Source organism: Typopeltis vanoorti, chromosome 20 (assembly GCF_054136105.1).
Source record: "Typopeltis vanoorti isolate ZY-2024b chromosome 20, IOZ_Tvanoo_1.0, whole genome shotgun sequence".
NCBI classification, from domain to species: domain Eukaryota; kingdom Metazoa; phylum Arthropoda; class Arachnida; order Uropygi; family Thelyphonidae; genus Typopeltis; species Typopeltis vanoorti.
This window is the reverse complement of record NC_143568.1, coordinates 50,193,525-50,217,488: the sequence shown is the minus strand read 5'-3', so window position 1 is coordinate 50,217,488 and position 23,964 is coordinate 50,193,525. Positions and strand designations below refer to the sequence as shown.

The 23,964-nt window shown below is 34.3% G+C and overlaps 1 protein-coding gene across 2 annotated transcripts in view; it reads right to left on the bottom strand.

The window, feature by feature from the left end:
• Positions 1–23,964, bottom strand: part of polo (Serine/threonine-protein kinase polo) — a 237,114-nt gene that overhangs the window by 196,304 nt on the left and 16,846 nt on the right. For both annotated transcript variants that reach the window (XM_090410779.1, XM_090410780.1), the window contains exons 2-4: positions 20,139–20,246; positions 19,776–19,892; positions 3,769–3,986 (exon numbers count right to left, since the gene is read on the bottom strand). In XM_090410779.1, the coding sequence (XP_090266905.1) occupies positions 3,769–3,986; positions 19,776–19,892; positions 20,139–20,246 (443 nt within the window). The remainder of the gene's footprint in view (positions 1–3,768; positions 3,987–19,775; positions 19,893–20,138; positions 20,247–23,964) is intronic.

Genomic DNA, 23,964 nt, shown 5'->3' with positions numbered 1-23,964 from the left:
AATAATTACAGTGCCTTGAGTGGATGGTTGTGGTGACATGATGATTGTAGAGGATGAAGTGAAATTATTTAAAACTTTAGAACCAGTATAATACATGCTGACAAATGATACAATGTTAAGTGTTGTAAATTATAAGAACTAGAAGCAAAAGAATGAGCAATGTATGAAGTGTTGATTGTGCTAGATAAGACTGTGAGCATAACATATGTTTTTAAGTAATGTGTGAATTAGATGTGCCCTTGATGTTGTTTAATGAGTTTTACAGTGGCAGGAGTTCACATGAAGAGAAAACAGGAAATAGTGCTATACAAGTATGGTTCTAGCACATAACTTTACAATTATAGACAAGTTTGTAAATCTGCATTTGTAATTAAGGTGTTGGAAAGGATGGTTAGGAAATAAAGGATTGGGTTGGACATACACGATACTAACATACTATGGGTTGACCAACCAACCTTTCATGTATGGGCCTCAACATGAAAAACAAATTCTTTGATGATCAAGCATGCTTATGAACGGATGAGCTTTCTTCAGTCTATTTGCATTTCATAAGGAAGACTCATACAGTGATTCTTGGACTTTGCAGAGGCATTTGATAATTACCACATGAGAGATTGGAGATGGATAACATACTACTTAGTATAATATTTTAAATAATGGCTTTACACATGTAAAAGAAAACTAATTAGAATTACTTACTGTTACATATTTCACTCAAATTGTCATGAGCTTCATCCAGGGAGAAGGCTGGCTACAAGATTTAAATTATGAACACAAAAACAAGTCATACAGCATGCATATACTATCAAGTATCTCAGTTGCAACTGTACAATTAGGAAATGCTATTAGATTTCCAGAGAAGTAAGTATAGTTGTATAATTAAGAAAAAAATTATAAACAATTAACAGCAATCACTTTCTAAAACTTAGAGATAGGCATACAATCTGTTCAATTAAGATTAGGATGGTGGCAGAGCTTCATACGATTCAAGAAATGGACAATCAAATTTGAACGTACTGTAGTGCAGCAACTTGGATTGGTTCCAGTAAATTCTGTGTCTAGTATTAATGACAAGAGAAGCAAGGACTGAACCTACTGATTCCAGAAATCTTATATAATCTTGATGTTCTTGGATACTAATCTCAGTAGAATGGCTGTTCTGTTCAAAGCAGCAAAAACAAGAACAGGGTATTTGATAAACAACTTCAATAGTAACAGTGAGAAATAAGAAAATGTTATTTACTCATTAAAATGGTCATTTATCTCCAGAACTTTTAATATGACCTCTTTCCTTTCTAGACCAAGTTGGTCTCGAAGTAATTTTCATCCAACCTGTTCCAGTTTTCTGTTCATAACACTAACCACAAACACTCAGTGGTGGGGTTAAACTGAAGTTAGCAAGAAATAAAGAACTGACTAATTTGTGTAGTTCATGGTTGCTCTTATCGTATATGGATTTTTGTCTCCTGGTGAAAGGAGAGCAATAACATAAATTAATAGTTAACACTCAAATTTCAAGTTCTCTTCCCTCAGCTCCAGAAGCAAAGTAATCTAGCCTATGCTATGCAAAGGATCTGAACTTAAGCACTCCAACATTAAGTAGCATCACTTAAAACTCAATTAAAACATGAATTCAAATACAGCTCTTCTAAAAGAATTCACTGATTGCTAAAAATAATGGACAATCAGTGAATTCTAGAATGACCATATTATTTATTTTCACGATATTGATGACAACACAGACTGATACGAAAATAATATTTATTAACTTATTTGCTGATATTTCACTAGTATTACATCTAGCATCTTCAGAGCACAAAAACAGTTTGCCACAGTATGTAACAACTTGGAAGGTATAACAGTGGGACTAGTTTAAAAAACTGTAAAGGATAACACAAGGAACTGAAGTCCTAATTAGACACCATCTATGTTGGAAAAAGAGAGGAAATAAATATTAATTAGATCTTAAAATGACTGTCTCCCAGATATTTGGTAAATTTATACACAGTCATACTTGTTGAGGTTTGGAGTATGTTTTAAAGCTTTTATTGATTCCAAAAACAATCTCTCTGACTTATGACTTCTGTGTAGCACTTTTGTTTTCTTCCAATTGATCCTGTGCAAAGTGGTATCCAAGGCATGGTCCCAATCCGACTTGCCATACCGATAGTGCCGGATGTATTTTTTTTTATGTTCACCAAGGCAGATGTCAACAGTTCTTCCTGTCTGTTCATAGTAAGCCCAGTCACAAAAACAAGGTGAAATGGATGCGATGAAGAAGAGAGTTTGTCCTTAGGTGAATAGATGAGAGTTGCCAATTTAACATGAGGTTTAAATACGATGCATAGCTGATTTTATTGAGCATTCCAGATATCTTTTCAGATGTGCCTTTAATGTATGGAATGATAACAGTTTTGCTGCGGTCTTGTGTGGTAGGTAATGGGGGGAGGGGATTTCTGGGAAGAATTTAGTATTTTTTCTATCCTATGGAGATTATAGCTACTGGCTAAGAAGGTATGGCATAAGTGAGTGAGTTCAGCAGTAAGAGCGCTGTCATTGGAACAAATAGTTCTAGCTCTGTGAGTTAGTGTTTTTAGGATACCATACTGTTGAGCTGGGCAATGGTGTGACTGTTCATGCAAATATCTCCCTGTATGCATGGATTTTCTATCTGAAAGCCATGTGATTAGTGTACCCAGGAAGGGCAGACAGTCATTAGCTTCCTGTTCCAATGTGAAGTGGATTTTAGGGTGCTGATTATTTAAATGCTCAAAAAATGTATCCAATGTGTCTGGACCATGTAGCCAAATAGCAAGCACATCATCAACATCATAGCCAAACCACTGGTTTCAGAGTTACTGTATTCACAGCTAGCTATGAATAAGTGTCCTATATAGAAATTGGTTAAAGGGGGAAGCCCATTGCTGTCCCATCTAGTTGTTTGTATATCTTCCCTTTCCATGTAAAAAAAAAAAAACCTGCATGTGCTGTAAATTTAAATAGTTCAAATATATCGGGGGGGGGATGTGACTAGTAAGTCAAGGGTTTCAGTTAACGGTACATTTGTAAATAGTGATATCAAAACTCATTATATCTGAACTTTTTAAGATATGGCTGTCTAAAATACTTTTTGGTGAACAGAATTTTTAACAAAGGAGGGCAAATTAGTTGTGAGATTGGCTAGTAATTTAGCTAAATGTTCAGCAAGTTTGTATGTGGGACTATTTATACTATCCAAGGGATGTACCTTGTTTGTGAATTTTAAGTGCTCCATATATTCTGAGTGTTTTAACATGAAAAGGATTGAATTTGTGAACTGTTTCTTTTGGCCAGAAAGTGACTTTTTTTTCAATAATTTGCAAACTTTATTCTTTTGAATAAAGTTCGCAAATTTATTCTTTTGAATAAAGTTCGCAAAATTAGTGGGATCACGATCTATAATTTGGTATGTAGACTGGCCTTGTAAAAGTATGTGCATTTTGCTTTTATATTCAGCTAAATTCATCATCACAGCTGCATTACCTTTGTCTGCTTTAGTTATAACAATGATTAAAGCAATGATTTCCTTTTGTGGGATATTGTTTTTTGGGAAACTTGGAATGGATTAGGATGCTGGCCATATCCAAATGAATGTTACTGGCTGTTGCTGGAGGCAGGTTGTATATTCCTCATTCAATGACCAAGAAAACTGCTTAGCACTGATGCATTAACAAGACATTTTCAAAAATCCACCCAAGTATGTATATATTATTCCAATTAATTACTTACTTCTTTCTTTCTCCTTTATGATCAACTCGTGTAGCCAAACCAAAATCTCCAACTTTGACTTCTAGATCATCGTTAAGAAAGAGATTACCTAATTTGAGATCTCTGTGGATAACTTTCTCATCATGCAAGTATTTGCAAGCAAGAACTATCTGACGCAGGAAATAGCGAGTTTCTGGCTCTGTTAATGCTTTTCTCCTCTTATGCATTTCCATTAATGACTTGAAAAAGAAATATGAAAAATGTAAATTTAAGAGCTAATTCAATTTACATTAAACTTCATTTAGGAAAGAACATTACATGTTATCCATGTTATATAAGTTCCATGTAAAAAAAAAAAAAATTAATGAATTCATAACTATTTATGTAATCCTTTGGAATTTAATGAAAAGACAATTAACATATTACAAAAACATAGAATCAAAGAAAGCAAACTGTTGGTAGCCATTATTCCTACTACATAAAGTATAATCTACAATGCATTAGCATTGTAGATCAGTTGATAAATGATACCCATTCAAATTCTCTTATATCCTGTGGATAGGAAACAAAAGATTGAGAACCAATAGAACATTAAAATAATGCATACAGCTACCTTGCTTTGGAGATCAAGGCCTCCAAAGCAAGGAAGTGGAGGTGGAATTGCAATCTAACTCTAAAACAGCTGGGGATTAGAATCAAATTTGTAAGTTAGATCATAAATTTATTTTAAAACTCACATAAGAATATTACATAGTGGGAACAACAAGCTAACACCATATAAAGATGGGAAACCAAGTTTAGCCTCACATACTGTCTACTTCTTTATGAAGCAGAGTTTTACAAAGCATAATTGCAAGAATGCATCCAACTAGAGCTTCCTACATGCCAAGGAAGATCAAATTATCATTTTATTGGTTTCTGCATAAAAATATACTATATTTATTGCTTGCTGACCTAAATATATCTAATGAATCAAAAAACTATGGATCAAAATAAAGATGCAAACTGCATTTTAATACTACTTATGCTAGCTATTCTATCTCATCCTCTTTAAAATGGCTACCCATCCGTCTCTACACTGCAACAGGTTCAGTATTTTTTCACTTCTGGAAACATTTTATTTTGTGACATTCCAATGAAAGTAAATCCACTCTTTCTTCTAGATTCTGGTAACATTAAAAAATAGCTTCCCTTTGAATATTAACTTTTGGAAAAGGAATGTCGGAAAACTTATCTAGAGAGTGGAGGATGTGAAATTTTACTAAAGTTACTTTTAGCAAAAAATCGTTGCACAGACATGGTCTTAATAGATATGTTGTCATGATAGATCAAGGTCTCCATTGTAACCATTTCTCAGCACATTTTTAAGCATGTCTTCCTATAGCCATTACTGAACTCATTCAGTTCGACTCTTATTTCTTGATGTACAATTGTTTTAATGTCAAATAAAATCTGCATGGACTTGATAACGGAGTGAATTTATCTCATCTTCAAGCTGATACCAGGCTCTTTCTCTGTAAACCTTGTTTGATTTCCCAGATGTATTTATGAATCCATGTTTCATTACATTTGCTGATCTTATATAATATCTGTCTACTGCAAAGGAACTTAAAGATATACAGATTGACCTATTTTTTTTCCTTCTGGTCACTGGTGAAAATTATGAACAAATCTAGTAGACCAACTAATGCAGTGTTCTTGAAAATACTTTCACATGAAAGAAACTGGAGTTTCTACCTAATCAAGCAGAGGAAACAGCAAAATGCTTGTTATCATGAATTAGTTCTTATTTTTATCCACTATGTTCATGGAAAAATGCCTGAACATTTTCAATAGTTATTTCAAAGACTATTACTAGCTTTAATCAAGCATGCTATTTGCATGCTTGATTAGAGCCGCACCAGATAAGACAGCAGTGCATTAGTTATTTTCTCTCTCACATGTGGTATTTGTATTCTTAGTTTAAAATTACAATTAAAATTTACTGTATTAGTCACAGGTTCCTAGTTTAGATTCCCATTTTGTCCACACTTGGGTATATTTATTTTGCAATTCCTGCCCACAAAAAAAAATTGAAATGCTACCAATTGATAATTCTGACTAGATTGAACCGAATGAAATTTCAATATTTAGGATCTCTATTAAAATTTCTTCTCTCACCATTTTGATTTTAATCAGGCCATTTGTAGTGGAAAAATCCAACAAAATGAAATTATATACCTAAAGCACATCAAGACAAAATTATGTCAACATATTATAAATAACTTGATAATTTCACACATGCCTCTGCTTTTTACTGAAGCACTATTTGAAGCAAATAGTGCTTCAGTAAAGTCCTGTATAAATGAATTCAATATGTCACAGCCATCAGAGTTTGAGAATACAATTGAAATATCAATAATCAAAAATTCAATTCAGAAAGCCATACAATTTATGAGACAGTAGCATAAGTCTCTCTGAACCAACGCAACTATCTTTCCACAGCTTCAAATGTTTCACAAACATAGCTGTGATTTCTAGAGCAGCAATTCCGCACTATATATATAAAAAAAGTATATGAATAAAACAATGAATAAATTACTTTCTGTTATTGTCTATATCAAATTCATTGTTTTTTTTCAGCTTGACAAGTAGAATTCAAGAAAGGAAACCAGATGGAGTTGTTAGACATGGAAGTCCCCAAGGATGTTGGACTGAAAGAAAATCAAGCTTCAAGGATAAGAAATCAAAGAGGTCAGAGTGGTTTCAGAATTAGGTGAGCAACAGAGATAGTAAATGAATGATACATAATGAACAAGGAAACCTTATGCCCAAAGAGGTCAAAAAGAGGATATTCGAAATTTTGAATCTTATGGCAAGCAATATCAGACCACACAGAAGTAAATATGTCGCTCGTCTGGTAGAAGGAACCATACAGTGTAATTTGGACAAAAGTCAACTGTAGTTGTTATGGTGGCAATTCGGGGTTTGGTTAAAAATATGTCAGGTTTAGATGTCAATAGAAGGATATGCATGATTTAAATTGATATTTATGCTGCAAATGTTGAAGAAAATATGGAAAAGTGTTTTTTTGGGGGGGGGGGGAAGGGAGCACATGGTTTCAAGTTTAAAATTCTTTTGGGATTGTTTGAGTAATGTTTTTTTTTTTTTTTTTTTTTAAACATGATACTATATTTAAGTTAACTATCATGGTGGTGTTTTAGAAGAGAAAGAACAAGAGGACATACACTGAAAAGAGATACTCTTAGACATTTCACACAAATTATAGAGACTACAACTGTGTTAGAAATAATTATTTTAATTTCCTGACATTTTGACTTTCATATTAAGGTCATCATCTGAAGTACACACACACACACACACACACACACACACACACACACAGAGAGAGAGACAAGCTATATTACATTTCACATAGCATAGTATGCTAAAGAAAATGATTTGATTAACGCTTATCTACTGGCCTGACCTCTAGTGAAAAAAATAAAATAACTACATCAAAGTTATATTCTGTTTATGACAACATCAGAGAAACATTCTTTCATATAGATAGTTTTGTTACAGTAAAATGATGTCCTAATTTAATATGAGAATTGTTATATTTGATTTAAGATTCTGGATTACCTATAGTCCTATTTATAATTAACTCTCAGGGAGAAAGGTTATGCAGGTAGAATATGTGCTTTCCATATTCTTGGGATTTTTAGACCATCATTATTGTTAAGATTAGAGTGGCTGATAAGAATTTCACATGCCTCCTTAAATTTACGTTCATACCACGTTTTGGTGTGATGTAAACAACATGCTTTTTCAGTCAGTTCTATGTCAAGTATTCAGGGCATGATCAGAATGGCCAGCTTTACCTTAGTAAAATTTAATGTGCTGTTTATGTTCCTTTTTTCTGACAGGAATTGTGTGTCCTGTTTCCACTATATAGGGCAAATTACAGGTGCAATGAATATGGTATACTCCAGGCTGGGCCAGGAGAGGAAGTGGACCCTTGGATGAGTTGAATAAGTTCTTTAATGCAGGAGGTTTAAAACGTGGCTTTAAGGTTGTAGTTTTGTAGTATTCTGTTAATTTTGTCTGATATCCTTTTAATGTATGGAATAACTACAATTTTATTGTAATTTAGTTTATTTTAAAGTGGAGTCTTGTGAAGAATTTTGTTGATAATAGTTTTGCTGTAGCCATTTTTCAGGAAGGTATTGCTAATAACTTTTAATTCATCTTTAAGTACTAGTTCATTGAAGCAAATCTTCAAAGCTCTGTTTTTTTTTTACTGTGTTGCTTCAATGAACAGGCACTTAAAGATGAATTAAAAGTTATCAGCAATACCTTTCTTAAAAAATGGCTACAGTCAAAATACTATCAACAAAATTCTTCACAAGACCTCACTTAAAAATAAAATAAATTAGACTACAATAAAACTGTAACCATTCCAAACATTAAAGGGATATCAGATAAAATAAACAGAATACTACAAGAATACAACTTTAAAGCCACTTTTAAACCTCCTGCAAAATTAAAGAAATAATGGATACACTAACCACTCTGCATGGTTGGCAGAGTGGTTAGCTTATCCACCCTCCAGCCAAAAGGCTGTGGGCTCGAATCCCGCCATGCGCATGGATGATTGTGAAAATAATAGTAGTAGTGGTAGGCGGCGGTAGATGGTGTTGGTGTAGATGAAGGTAGTTGCAATTGGTGGAGATGTAGAGTTCGTACCCTCCCTTGATGAGTCATTGTACTCCCTGGAGGTGTTAAATAATAAAAAATAATAAAATAAAATAATATAATAAACTCAACTCATCCAAGGATCCACTTCCCCTGCTGGCCCACCCTGGAGTATACTGTAGTCATTGCACCTGTAATTTGCCCTGTATAGGGGAAAACAGGACACACAATTCCTATCAGAAAAAAAGGAACATAAACAGGACATTAAATTTAACCACTATGGTAAATCTGTCCTTTCTAATCATTCCAGTCAATTCTACTCTACATTGAATTGACTGGAAAGGCACCCGTTGTTTATATCAACTAAAATGAGGCCTTAAGGAGGCCTGTTATATTTAAACAATAACAATCAGGGAAAAGATGGAATAGCTATAGTATTCAACACAAAATAGGAGGATAATCTTCTTGAATGGCAGGCAATATCAAGTAGGGTGATGTGGGCAAATATCAGAATGGCAAACTGAACAATGAGACTTATTTGTGCTTATTGTCCTGCAAGATGGTTCTACCAAGGAAGAAATGGAGACTTTTTTTTGAGGCTTTAGAGAGGCATCTGGGTCAATGAAAAAGGAAAAGTTGGTCCTTGTTGGAGATCGAAACAGCAGAGTAGGAAATGATTACCAGACATATAGAAATGTTTTGGGAAAATAAAATTTGAGAAAAGCACAATGCTAATAATAATGTAAATGCCCACTGGATTTCTGTTCAGGCCATGGATTACTTATTACTAACACCATATTCCAACATAAAAATGTTGCATAAATTCACGTGAAGAGAAGATACAAGAAATAAGAATAGTCACATTCGGTATGTTATAGTTGATAGCAACATTTTCCCACTGGTTCAGGACAGAAGAGTATACAGAGAATTTGAAATAGGAAGTGATACATATTTAGTTTTGAGCAGGATAAAATGGAATTTCATATTGAAGAGTGTCTAAGAAATTAAGTATAGTTTCTGGGAAATTCCCATGCTACTCCTCTTAAACACTATTAATATAATTAACGGCTATTTTAGCCTGTTTTTGTTTAGGAGTGTCCCTTATATTTAATACATTGGCTAACATAACTCAAAAAAGGGGTATATATATATTTTAGGGCATTATGGGCGAGTATAGAAGGCAATTATGGCAGAATAAAAAATGAGGAAAAATTTTGTACATACCTTGTTTTTGGTTTAAAGATGCCTTCTAAATCCAAGTTCTTGCTGAAAGGTTGTATGTAAACGGGGGGGGAGGGGGGAGAGAACACGGGGATGTGCTTGAGACATGGGAAATAAACATTTGAACAGAGCCTTCAAGCACATCCCCATGTTCTGAATGCTAAAATGAATAGGTTGTTTTATTAACCGACTTACTCTTTATTTATAATGAAATAATACAGAGCACAATTATAACATGAAATTACTGTATACAGTTGTTTATTATAATAATGAAGCAGGAGTGTATAGTGCTTGTGTGTGCTTAGTGACATAATCAGTTGGAAACATGAAATTCTACCTGCTGGAAGAATTAACCTTGCTCCAGCAGGAGCAATTCTTCAAAACTGCTGCTTTTATAATTGGATGATTCACCAGGAAGGCCAGGTCATCAACAACAATTTCTACAAATTCAGGAATTACAACAACACATCCTGAGGATGGTTCCCAGGATATATAACTTGTGGAAGGTCTAAGTTCATCATCAGGGAATGAGGTGACAGCAAGAATGGGCTTTTTTAAAATATGAACATTATATCTATCTTAGTCCCTGCAGGTTTCCTTTCTTTTCTGTATAAATTTCTCTGTAGCAAGCAATTACAGCTTGCATTATTCTGAATACTTTGCTAATCTTTCCAATGTTAGGGTGCATTTCTTCAAACTGAACTACCTTAACAAAGGAAAATATCCCCACAAATTTTTTGCTGTAAACCTTTTGAGACTTAGCTTGTTATACTGTCTTCTGCAACTTTCTGAAGCTCTTGAATTAATGAATATTCATTTTCATCAATTTCTTGAACAAAGAATAGCTCTTCACTCAAGAGCTACTCTTCCACAGCTTCCATCAACTGCCCTTCATCTTCAACCTCCAAATCTTCAGGCAGCTAGGAGCATTCTTGTTACAACTCTATTGTAAAATTTTGTCTTTGTCAAATCCTGAGAATGTATCACATATTTTCAGCAGCTTCTTCTGAATACCATTCATACACTCTGCTGCATCTACATTCTTTGTACTGTACAATGCAAAAAATTATGTTCCTTCCAAGTCTCAGCAGAAGCAATAGCCTGAGGAAAAAGTATTTCTTAAATAACTGCTATCTGGGAGCAGCAAAACCCAATTCCATGATTTGTGGATGAGGTGGTATTCAGTGAACATGTTAATTGGAAGGCCGCTGTAAGTACAAGTGGTCCTAGGTCGTATCTTAAGTTAATAACTGACTGTATATTTGAAGAAAATTAAATGAACTAATTATATATTGGTTTTATCCTTTATCCAAGTGTAAGCAAAACAAAGTTTGCACCTGAAGTACTTTCAGGACTGGGGCAACTCGTGGTAAAGGTGGTGTACGTTCTCATCACTTGTCTTACTATCTCCCATAATGCAAAGCACATCTCCTTGTGGACATATATAATGCTATGCAATACGGGAAAGACCACTACCCAGACCGGTTTCAACCTTTATTGAGGTTTCATCAGTGGGTAGTGTCTAGTAGCCCTTCCCTTAATGCATAGCATTATACATGTCTGCAAGGAGATGTGCTTTGCATTATAGATGATACTAAGGCAAGTGATGAGGAACCTATACCACTTTTATGAGTTGCTCCAGTCCTGAAAGTACTTCAGGTGCAAACTTTGTTTTGCTTACACTTGGATAAAGGATAAAATCCAATATATAATTAGTAGCATAGCCAAGTGAAAAAAAACTTCCTTAAAATTAAATGAAAAGTACGAAATCTTTTTCCAGATGCAATGTGGGTTGTTCTGATTTTGTCAGCTATAGTGAAGTTTAATTTAACATTAAAAGTGAATGTTTATACAACTTACCCTGACTTAGAACAGGTGACTGACTTATGACAGTCATTCAATTAACACATTCACCAAATATCACCTCACTTCTACATCCTATGGATCATATGTGTTATTGTTACCACTAAGGCATATTATTTAAGAAATACTTTTGATCAAGCTTCTGCTGCTACTTGAGGGTAAAAAATCCTCGGATGTTTGGAAGAAATATAATATCTTGCCTTGTACAAAAAATGTAGTGCAGCACGTAGTGAGGTGACAGTGTATGAATGGTGCTTAGAAGAAGAAGCTAAAAATATCTGTTTATATATCACAGAATTTGATGATAATGGTGGTTTGGGGGTCGAAAATGAAGATGTAGAACAGTTGGCAGTAGAGGAAGATAAGCTCTCAAATGAAGTCCTGACAGATCTAGAAACACATAAAGCTACAGAAGAGAGAAAAAAGCACAAGCTGAGTCCCAAAAGAAGTCCATAGTGAAAAAACTGGCAAAGGCATTTTCTTCTGTTAATAAAGCAATTTGGTTGTTTGAGGAAATGAATCCTAATGTGGAGAGATTTGGCAAAATAGAATAGTGCAAGCTGTGGTTGCTTACTACAAAGAAATTTATACAGAAAATAAAAGCAAATTGTGCAAACTATGCTGGACAAGATGTACACATATTTTAAGAAGCTTACTTCTACTCTCACCCCTTCCCACCTCCGAAGTTTAGTCTAGATTTTTCAAAGTGAACCTTTCTCAGAATGCTTGATCCATTCCTCAATTCTTCAAATTGAGACTTACCTAGTCTTCCCTGATGCATCACCAATTAATAAAGCTACAGTCTAAAGAATCACTCTTGCTTCATGTGCTTCCAGCTGACTATTTTATTGGTAAGTGCACAGAAGCACTGTACACTACTGCTTCATAATTTATTACAGTACTGCATACAGTAATTTTATGCTACAATTTGTACATTAATTATTTAACTATAAATAAAAAGTAAAATTAGTTTAAAATATAACAAGACAAATGGTTTGTCCTACACATTGTCGCATATCCTTATTGTTCATACAGCAATTTTCAACTTATGACACGATCATCAGAATGGAACCCATTGTAAGATGAGGACTGACTGTACAAATATAACCAGATAATATTCAACACAAAAAAAGATGTACATGATTTATTTAGTAGAATTACTTTTGCTCTAGAAATTAACTAGTTTTTAATCCTACAACTTGGCAAAAATGGCTGCAAAACATGCAAAAGTATATAAAAATAAATTAGACGAGCATTCATGTTTTCTAACCACATCATACAGTGGAAATACCTTCAACCTCGGCAGTGGTGAAAAATGGAGACTAACTCCATTTTTCCCCACTTAGCTATTTCCAAAAAAGTTCCGAATTTCCTATTAGCCAAGTCCTAATTTCTCATCTTGAAATAAATGTTGAAGTTCATTTTACATTTGAGTCTCAGTGTGCGACTAGTTATACCAATCCTTGGTTCAAAACTGGATCTGAACCTGGGTAACTTAATCCTTAATCAACTATTGCTCATGAATCAAAAATAGTTTCCAAATAAGTGAAAATGAATGATCAACATGATTATTTTGCATATGAATTAAAAAATAGTTCTTTTAAAATTATAATAATAATCATCTCCTTATACGTTAGACTCAAATGGTTTGTCATGGCCAAGCTTCAATTAATCCTGTCTATCAGAAATCTAGAGTTACTGGGAGAAAATAAACTTTATCCTAAAAATAAACTGATTATATAAAGATTAGAGTAATTATTATTTGGTTCAGAATCCAACATGATTTCCATCACAAAGTCTAGACTTGTAAATATTATTTAATGTAAACAACTTATTTTACAATTTAATATTCATATAACTACTTTAATTTTGTCTAATATCTAATTATTTAATCAAAGATATATGTATTAATAGTGATAAGACTGTATTAAATATTATTAAGCTATTTTAATTATTACTATGTTAATATTATAAGAACTTGTATTTGATAATTTAACTGCGCATTATTTGAAATGTAAATATTCTCTATTTATTCCTGTTTGTAGAAGTTTAACGTTATGCAATAGCTCAATTTTATTATATTTTGTTTTGTTGTCATGGAAACGTATGTTAGATAGTGAGCACGTTTTTGGAACACCACGTGAGAAGGTTTATTGAAAAGAGTTTTAGAAAGAAATCACGTGAACAATTTAGGCGGGAAGAACGGATATAAAAAGCGAGGAACACTGAAAAAGAGAGAGCATTAGAGATTTATCAGAGAGATTGGCATTTAGGTTGGAATCGGGGCATTCGGCAATCACAGTGCGATAATAGCGAGTTGGCAAGTTACTCAAGCAGCTAAATAAAGTCTACTAGTCGAGAGGCGGTTAGCTAATAAGTTGTATAATAACAATTATAGCTACGGAAGACAGCTGAGTGACTACTAAATAGACTAGCAATACTCGAGTTGAGATTTAATTTCAGGGCCGACCTGTAAAATTGAAGTTTACCGATAGCTGTGTTTGGAATTGTAGTGTCTAAAGAATTAATTAAATGCCGGAAGAGTGAACAACTGTGCATATAAAGCCTCAAGTTAAGAATTATTGTGTGTTGCCTTATTTCATGAGTGATCAGTAGTATCTCATGCAAGAACGTTTTTTTTGTGTATAGTGACCGATGATTGATTCAGTTATTGCTTAGAAGATTTATTTAATGAGTGCCGTATACTGTTTAAGTGTTTACAGTTGTAAAAAGTGTTTGTGTGTAAGTTAATGAAGATAGAAGATTATCGGTAAGATTATTCCAACCATTAATATTCCTATACAGAGAAGTGTGTCAGTTTCATCCTAGAATTTCCCTATACTAACAGTAACCAGTAACTATTGGTGAAAATTAGCTGAAGTGTAAATTTAAAAGTGTTTGTTTGTGAGGAAGTGTTACTGCAATTTTTATCGAATTTGGAACTTAAAGAACTGTGAGAAGACTGTATTAGAGATAACAGATTTACAATTGTCTGAGTTTGTATGACAGTATTATCAGAAAGGCTGAAGTGTTTATAATAATTTAATTAGTGATTTGAATTTAAGTGTAAAATTTATGATTCTAAAATTAAATGTTTGTTTTTGTTAATCAAAAGTTGTATTTTGCCTGAATCTCTTTTACTGCACCATTCATAAAATATTTGAACCAAAGCGGGTGAATTAAGTAAGTTAAATATACTCCGCCAGTATATATTTTAAGGAGTAATAGTTGAGGGTTGATTTATCTTCAATTCTTGGACTAATCCAGATATAGAGTGGCGCAGTCTATAAATATAAATTTTCTCTATATTTGTATTAGAAATCAACTAGCAACTATTTTTTAGGTTAAGAACATCGTAATAACTAAATGTCGGATCCAAAGTAAGGATTGACAGGAAGTAGGATCCAACAATGGCCAAGCTTCAATTAATTCTGTCTATCAGAAATCCAGAGTTAATGGGAGAAAATAAACTTATCCCCCATGCAAAATCCTTTGATTAAGAGGTCCTAATAAACAGATTTTTGTGTCCTAGATAGGATTTGAGCTTGGGTATTTCCAACCAAAGGAAAAATGTTATTTAATGAGTTGAAAAATTATGATAAAATTAGTTTAATCCTTTATCCAAGTGTGAGCAAACAAAGTTTGCGCCTGAAAGTATCTTCCGGACTGGGTTAAGGTGGTACAACACCAGGGCAACTCGTTGCAAAGGTGGAGCAAGCTACCAACACTCCTATCTCAGTATCTCCTATAATGCAAAACACATCTCCTTGCGGATATGTCTAATGTTATGCATTAAGGGAAGGGCCACTACCCAGACTAGTTTCGACCTTTATTGAGGTCTCTTCAGTGGGAGCCAGGCCCAAGTGGAGATATCAGGCAGAAGCATTAGCAGGTCATCTCCACCTATAGGAATTGCCAATTGGTGTGCCACCCTTTTTAATTTACTCTGGATTTAGAGAAGGATGTTGAAAGTTTATTTTTCACTTGGTTAGAGTATAATAAAATTAGTTTAATCCTTTATCCAAGTGTGAGCAAACAAAGTTTGCGCCTGAAAGTATCTTCAGGACTGGGTTAAGGTGGCTCCCACTGAAGAGACCGCAATAAAGGTCGAAACTAGTCTGGGTAGTGGCCCTTCCCTTAATGCATAACATTAGACATATCCGCAAGGATATGTGTTTTGCATTATAGGAGATACTGAGATAGGAGAGTTGGTAGCTTGCTCCACCTTTGCAACGAGTTGCCCTAGTGTTGTACCACCTTAACCCAGTCCGAAAGATACTTTCAGGCGCAAACTTTGTTTGCTCACACTTGGATAAAGGATTAAACTAATTTTATTACACTCTAACCAAGTGAAAAATAAACTTTAAACATGAAAAATTATGAACTATTATATGGTAGGGGAGCAGATTTCCTCTAGATTATAAGTACATTGAATTTTCTAACTGGATGTCACAAATTATTATTATTTGTTTTTTAAAAAAGCCACATATGCTAAAGGGGTGCTTAAGGGTCAAAGCTGTATAACTGAGAGGAGACCTCCACATAGCCTTTAAAGGAATGCGGAGAACCAACCAGGGCTTCTGACCTAATGTCCAATCCTCACCTTCTCGTGGTGCACCCTGTTGGGTATCTACTTTGATACTGAACGAACGAGGATGGGCTGGCAATTTGGGATTTAGCCGACCAAATTGTATTCTTATTGGTTAAACCAAAATAAAAAATGATGGTACAACATGACAAAATTTCATGCCGGCTGGGGTGTCGCCCGGTTAAACAAGGCCCCCGTTGTTTTCGCCAGGGAACCAGGGCGAACAGCGAAAAATCAGCTACTGGAACAAATCTGAAAACAAACCCCAACTCAACATCATCAGAGTTAAAGATCGGTACTATCAACGTAAGAAGCCTGAATGGCAAAGAAATGGAGCTAGCTGAGGAATTAGATAAGTACCAGATCGACATAATAGAGGTGACTGAAACAAAAAAGACCAAAACTGGTGAGATCTTTCTGAGCAATAAATACAAAACGTTATTTTCAGGCAATGACAATCAAGGAAAAGAAGGAGTAGCCATAGTATTCAACACAAAATACGAGGCTAATCTTCTTGAATGGCAGTCAGTCTCAAGTAGAGTAATGTGGGCAAATATGAGAATGGGGAACTGGACAATGAGACTTATTTGTGCCTATGGTCCCACAGAAGGTTCTACTAAGGTAGAAGTGGAGGAATTTTTTGAGGCTTTAGAAAAAGCAACTGACACAATGAAAAAGGAAAAGTTGGTCCTTGTTGGGGATCTAAATAGTAGAGTAGGAAATGATTGTGAGACATACAAAAATATTTTGGGAAAATTTGGAGAAAAGAGCAAAGCTAATAATAATGGCAAATATCTGTGGGATTTCTGCTCAGGACATGGACTGGTTATTACTAACACCATGTTCCAACATAAAAATGTGCACAAATTCACATGGAGAGAAGAGGCAAGGAATAAGAAAAGTCTCATTGACTATGTTATTGTTGATAGTGATGTTTTCTCCCTGGTGCAGGACACCAGAGTGTACAGAGGATTTGAAATTGGAAGTGATCACTATTTAGTCTTGAGCAGGATAAAATTGAATTTCATATCGAAAAGAATAACATGTAAGAAAGTTTTAAAGCGAATAAAAGTTGAGCAGCTCTCAGATGTGAACTGTAGACTAAAATACAGAAATATTATTGAGAAGAAAATGAAAGAGTTTGAGAACAGGAATCAAACCTTGGAGATTCAGTGGCAAACTCTGAAGGAAACATTGATTGATTCTGCCAGAGAGGCATGTGGTGAGGTTGTGTGCAAGGATAAAAAAATCAGAACTCCCTGGTGGACACAGGAAGTTAAAGAGGCAGTGAAGGAAAAGAAGAAAGCATATCAAAAGCTCCTGGCAAATAAGTCAGCTTTTACTCTTACAGAATACAGAGACAAATGTAAGAAAGCTAAACAGTGTGTAAAACTAGCTAAACAAAAGTCATGGGAGGACTTTGGCAAGAATATAGAAAATAAATATCAAGAAGGTGGCAAAATATTCTGGAGGTTGTTGAAGAAGCTTAGGAATGGAGGAAAGAGTGCTGTAAAAGGAATTAGAGATGATAAAGGTGAAATGAAAACAGGAGAAAAAGATATCCTTGAAGTATGAAGTAATTACTTTGAAAAACTGCTAAATGAAACAAGCAGTGATGACAGCACAGTGATAAAAAACACTGACCAGGCATGCAGTCAGGAATACATATCCATACTGGAAGTAGAAAAAGCCATCAAACGCTTGAAATGTGGAAAGGCAGCAGGAGTAGATGATATTCGACCAGAAATGCTGAAGTATGGTGGTATAAGAGTCTTACAGTGGCTGCACTGCATAGTTCAGAAAGCCTGGACAGAGGGACGAATTCCCGATGATTGGAGTAGAGCTCTCATAGTACCCATATATAAAAAGGGAAATAAAACTGAATGTGAGAATTACAGAGGTATTTCCCTACTGAGTGTTCCTGGCAAGATCTATGCAAGTATACTTGAGAAACGGTTGAGAAGAATTGTGGAAGAAAAGCTTGGTGAAGAACAAGCTGGATTCAGGCCAAATAGAGGCTGTCAGGATCAGATCTTCACTTTACGACAAATAGTCGAGAAAGCATGGGAATATAACAAAGATCTGTATTTAAGTTTTGTCGATTTGGAAAAGGCATATGACAAGGTGCCAAGAGAGAAGCTATTCAACATGCTGCAGTTATATGGTGTCAATGGGGCATTATATCAAGCAATACTTAGTCTTTATTTGAGTTGTGAGTCAGCAGTTAGAATTGAAGTACAGGAAGATGGTTTAATGTTAAATCTGGTGTGAGACAAGGATGTACATTATCCCCTCTGTTATTCATTATCTATATGGATCACATTATGAAGGAATGTGGTATTAAACCTGATATCAAAATTGGAGATGTTAATGTCAGCTCTTTGCTTTATGCGGATGATGTTATACTTCTAAATAAATCCGCTACAAGTCTGCAAGATTCTCTGACTAAATTGAATAGCTGTTGTAATAGATATGGTATGAAGGTCAGCAATAAAAAGACAAAGACAATGAAAATAGGCAGAATCATTGAAAATGTCAACTGTATTGTGAATGGAGAACCTGTGGAACAAGTAAAACATTTCAGCTACTTAGGCACGATTTTTACTGAAGATGGTAAACTAAATATAGAAATAGACAACAGAATCAGCAAAGCTGGTATCGTGGGAAGTCAATTGAATAAATTCATATGGAATAAGAAAGAAATTAGTCGGAATACTAAATTAGCTGTATACAAGACTGTGTTCAAACCAATTTTAACTTATGGATCTGAGAGCTGGGTCAGAAGTAAAACACTTGACCAAAGACTAGAGACCGCAGATATGAGAGTCCTGAGAAAGATTAGAGGAGTGAACAGATGGCATCAATGGCAATATCATATTAAAAATGAGGATATTAGGAAAGAACTTGACATTGTCAGCATCCAGGAATGCGTTAGCAGAGCTAATCTCAGATGGTATGGTCACTTAAATAGAATGTGTGAGGAAAGATTAGCAAAACAAGTGTTCTCTGCCAGGTTGGCAGGAAAACGACCCAGAGGCAGACCAAGATATAGGTGGATTGATACGGTACAAAGTGCCTTAGACGATAGAAATATAAGATCTGATAATGTTGGAGTCTTGACAAGTAACAGACTGATTTGGAGGAAAATTGTAGATAGGAAGTTAGTAATGATGTAATTTTTTCATGTAGTACTGTCATATCCTGTACACCCCTTGAGGGTACATGGCAGGAATTTGATGATGATGATGACATATGCTAAATAGAAGACAATACTAGTCAATAGTGCAGTAGCAACATGTCTCAGATTACTATCCACAGGACCATACAATGCAGTGGCGGCCAGTGAAATTTTAAGTGGGGGTGCTGCCTATACAAAATAAAAAAATGATTCTTTTTTCCTAATCAGTAACCAACCAATTTATTAATATATAAATCTACAGATTTATTTATTGATAAATTGGTTATTGATTAGGAAAAAAAGAATCAATTTTTTATTTTGTATAGGCAGGAACCCCCACTAAAAATTTCACCAGCTGGCACTGATACAATGTCTAACCACACAGTCAGATCTTTCCACTTAAAAAAAAACATTTATGTATAATAAACTACACAACTCTGAAAATTCATCATCAATGCACTTATCAATTATAGCAAATAATTCATCCATTTATTCACTTACCCGCCTTCTGCAAAGCTCCAGAATAATATAAACATTGTAATTATCTTCAAAGAAGCTGTGAAAACCTACTATGTGTTTATGTTTCAGGCTACGGTGGATAGCAATTTCCTGGGACATCTGTTAATAAATTATTTATTGATGAACAGAGTGAAGAATGAATTCTAAATTGTAATTTGTATAACAAATTCTTCTATAATATTAACAATCCAAATTAAGCATACATCTACATATATCAATTATAAAATTTAGATACTTATCAATAAAGTTTTCTTATTAACTACAAGGAATTTAAGCTTTTCACAGAATTCTGAATATTAATCTTCAATATAAACAGTCCTGAATAATATTATAAAGAAGACTTACCTTTTCTTTTTGATGCTGTTTCAAAAGAAGAGATTTTGAAACTACTTTTCCAGCATAAACTTCTTTATTAGAGGCATCTGTCAGCTCATAACATTTAGCAAAGCCACCCTTAAAAAAAAAATTATTTCTCATAACTATTTTTATTCCTGCTAAATACAAAGAAGAATTTCTAGAATAGTAAACAACACCTAACATGAATGGATGTCAAATACAAGTTTGAGGTAGGTAATAGTATTTAGTTGTTAAACAATTTGTCATTTATTTTTTTAACTGAATAGGTTAAAAGATTTGTGTATGGTGGAAATGGTTATATTTCTTTCCCATAATAAATAAAATGGTTATAATACTAAGATTCATAATTTCACTACCTAATTTATGAAAATGACAGTACTACTACTTTTGTAGGTATTTGTCCTTGATAAACATAGTAATATGTTCCTACAGACCTTCAAAAAAGTACATTCTCAATGAAAAAAAAAAAAAAAACACTAGAAATGTACATGGAACAGAGGAAACCAAATTTATGGTATTTTAATTTACATAGTAAAGGCATTTGAAAGAATATCACATGCAACTCTGTTATGCAAATCAGAACAAATGGGAATGATGGATATGAGTTTGGTGGACAGATACCAAACGAAAAGTTAAATTAGCACACATAACGGACAACACAATCTCTAGAGGTCCGGATTCATGCAGATGCACCCAAATCTTTACTGTTCTTTGCATTATGGAATACCTAGTGCAACTTTCAATTAAGTCAGCTGCTTTCATTATGAGATACTTCCTGCACAAACAATTTGCTTAAGCTGCATTTAAAACATGAATTCTTAAATCAACTGTAGGATAACAAATGAATACAGCGAGTTGAAATGACAATATTATGGAACACATTATAATAAATATATATACTAAAAATAAAATATAAAGCATGAAGATTCTGAAAGATTTTAACTTAAATGCTATTCAGTGAATGAACTGATCAATTTTCTACTTTCAACTTATAAACCATTGTTTCAAATCCCACTGTGGCATGTAGGCACTTTTCATCAGCTGGTTTGTGTCACCTACTTGCTTAATGAAGGCCTTACATGCATTAAAAAAAAAAAAAAAAAAAAAAAGGTTTAGCCTCCAGAGCAGATTTCCCAGCATCTCAACCCTGACCAATCCATGGTACTAAGGTGCTATAGGTTCATGATCTTCTGTGATAGGGATTGATACCATACTCTGGACTGGCATGGAAACAGTGTATCAGAGATAATTTTATGCTTATACATCCAAAATTTTTGTCTGAAACTTAGATATTAACTAAAATCACAATTATCAAAAGTAGAGATATCATTCAACATAATCAGAATGTGAAAGTATCTGATTATAATATAATTTTTACAAAATTATTCTACAAATTTTTCTAGATGTCCATCTTCATTGACACAGTCAATTTTTTGATTATATATTCAGAACAACAGTTAATTACAACAAAGTAAAAGCACAAGAGCTAGTAATTTAATTTTAAATACAGTGGCTGATATTCACCTGGTTGGCTGAATGGATCATACTTCTGTTTACCAATAGGTCATCGGTTGGATTCTATTGCAGGCATGGATGTCTGTGAATGTAATTAAGTGGTAGATGAATTTCATCACCACCTATGAGATCACTGTTCTGCTTTGGTTTCTAGTGCAGCATTTCCAGATTATCTAATGTAACTACAGTGCTAATTCAATAATGCTTATATCCAATATGTTGTTCAATAAATATCTGCATCATAGTAATTTCTTGCAACTGTATACAGGGCAGTGAAAATTCAACTTTAAGTAGATTTTGTTTTGGGGAAAAAAATAAAAATAATATATATATATATAGTGGCCTTTAATGTTGAAGATAGTATATAACTTAAGTAGTTTATTCATATAAATGAGCTCCAAAGTGGATATTGAATATGTTAATTAGCAATGCTATGTTCTTGGAGTAGCTGGACTAAACACTGCATTACAACATTTTAAAAGATAGCACAGAGAGAGATAAGATAGCTTACTTTGGTTTTGGTGGTTATCACTCCTTGCTGATAGCATTTGAATCATGGAAAGCATAAAAACATAAATTTGAAGAATTTGGAAAGTAAAAGTAGAGGTAATCTATAGTACACTGTATTGCTTCTGACGATATAATTCAGTACTTCAATTTCAGGGTACAAGAAAAGAATCGCAAAAAAAGATATGGAAGGGAAGGTGAAAGTGGATATCTTAAGGAAAATGATCAAACTCCGGATTAGAGAAAGTTGCTGGAAGTTTTTCCACTTGCTTATACTATAAATTAAAGATACCAAGAAATTATATACTTGGTTTAATTCTTACTTAAATTACTTAAATAAAAGAGCCAATAGTAATAACATTATTTAAATGAAGGGGATATTAAATCCCACATTATTTCAAAGTCGAATAAGAAACTCAAAGATCAGAATCAAAGAGCTCGTGTAGCAAAGTATATAAGTTCTTTTTGCTATAACCTCAGTATTACCTGGTCTACCTACTCACTGAGGAGACATCAATTAGGGTCGAAACTGGTCTGGGTAGTGACCTTCCACCATAATGTATAACATCATACATCTCCTAAGAGATGTTTTACATTATGGGTAATACTAAGAATAGTGATCAGAACTTTACCCACCTTTGCAACGAGTTGCCCTAGTGTTGGACTATGTGCTTTAGCTTACGCTACAATCTGCCAAAAGTTTTATAGTTTACTATATTCGGCATGAAACTCTTTGATTCCGATCTTTGAGTTTCTTATTCGGCTTTGAAATAATGTGGGATTTAATATCCCCTTCATTTAAATAAATTGGTTTAATCCTTTATCCAAGTGTAAGTAAACAAGTTTGCACCTGAACTATTTTCAGGTGCAAACTTGAAAATATAAAAATTATAAAATATAAAAACTAGCAGGATAAAGGATTGAACACAAGGAGATGTGCTTTGCATTATGGGATACAAAGGCAAGTGATGTGAAGTCTTGGATTCTTTATACAAGTTGTCCCAGTCCTGAAAATAGTTCAGGCACAAACTTGTTTGCTGACACTTCTATCCCAATGGCTTTAACAGGCCTTTAAGGCCCACAACCTTCCAAGCATGCTTGGATTCCGTAACCGAAATACGAGGATAGAATGGTCACTCCTATGCCTCAAGGTATTCTTGGCTGTATCCCTGTGTGTTCACGGGGCCGGTTTGCCTGCTTGCGGGATGAAAAACACCAGATAAACTGATGGGAAAAACCCTACTGCCCGCGCCCAAGACTGGCTAACTTGGCTATGGCTGAAGAAGATCCTTCAGCTCCTCACGTCTCCGACGGGAATCGAACCTAGGACACTCCTTAGCCATGCATATGGTTGCGAAGCGCAAAGCCACTAGGCTAACTGCGCGGACTTGCTGACACTTGGATAAAGGATTAAACCAAGTATATACTTTCTTCGTATCTTTAATTTATGATCAAACTCCATTCACCTCCCATTTCATCACAGGCTAAGAAAGGGACATAGCAAATAAGGAACTGTTCCTCTTTTTCCCAAATAAACTAGCGAACTAAAAATGAAAAGGAGGAAAGTAATTTTGTAATCCTTTACTCAGCTGACTAGGTTCCGTTCCTCTGAGTTTTATTTCAGGTGTGACAAATCATCATTCATATAGGATAATTTCCAAATGTAGCTTACACCTGTATCACATAACTGCTGTCAAAATGTTTAACCTCAGTTTTTATGTGAATCTCATTCCCAAAAGGCTGTGTCTATATAGTACAACAGAATTGACTGGTTAAGGGTTAGATAACAGTC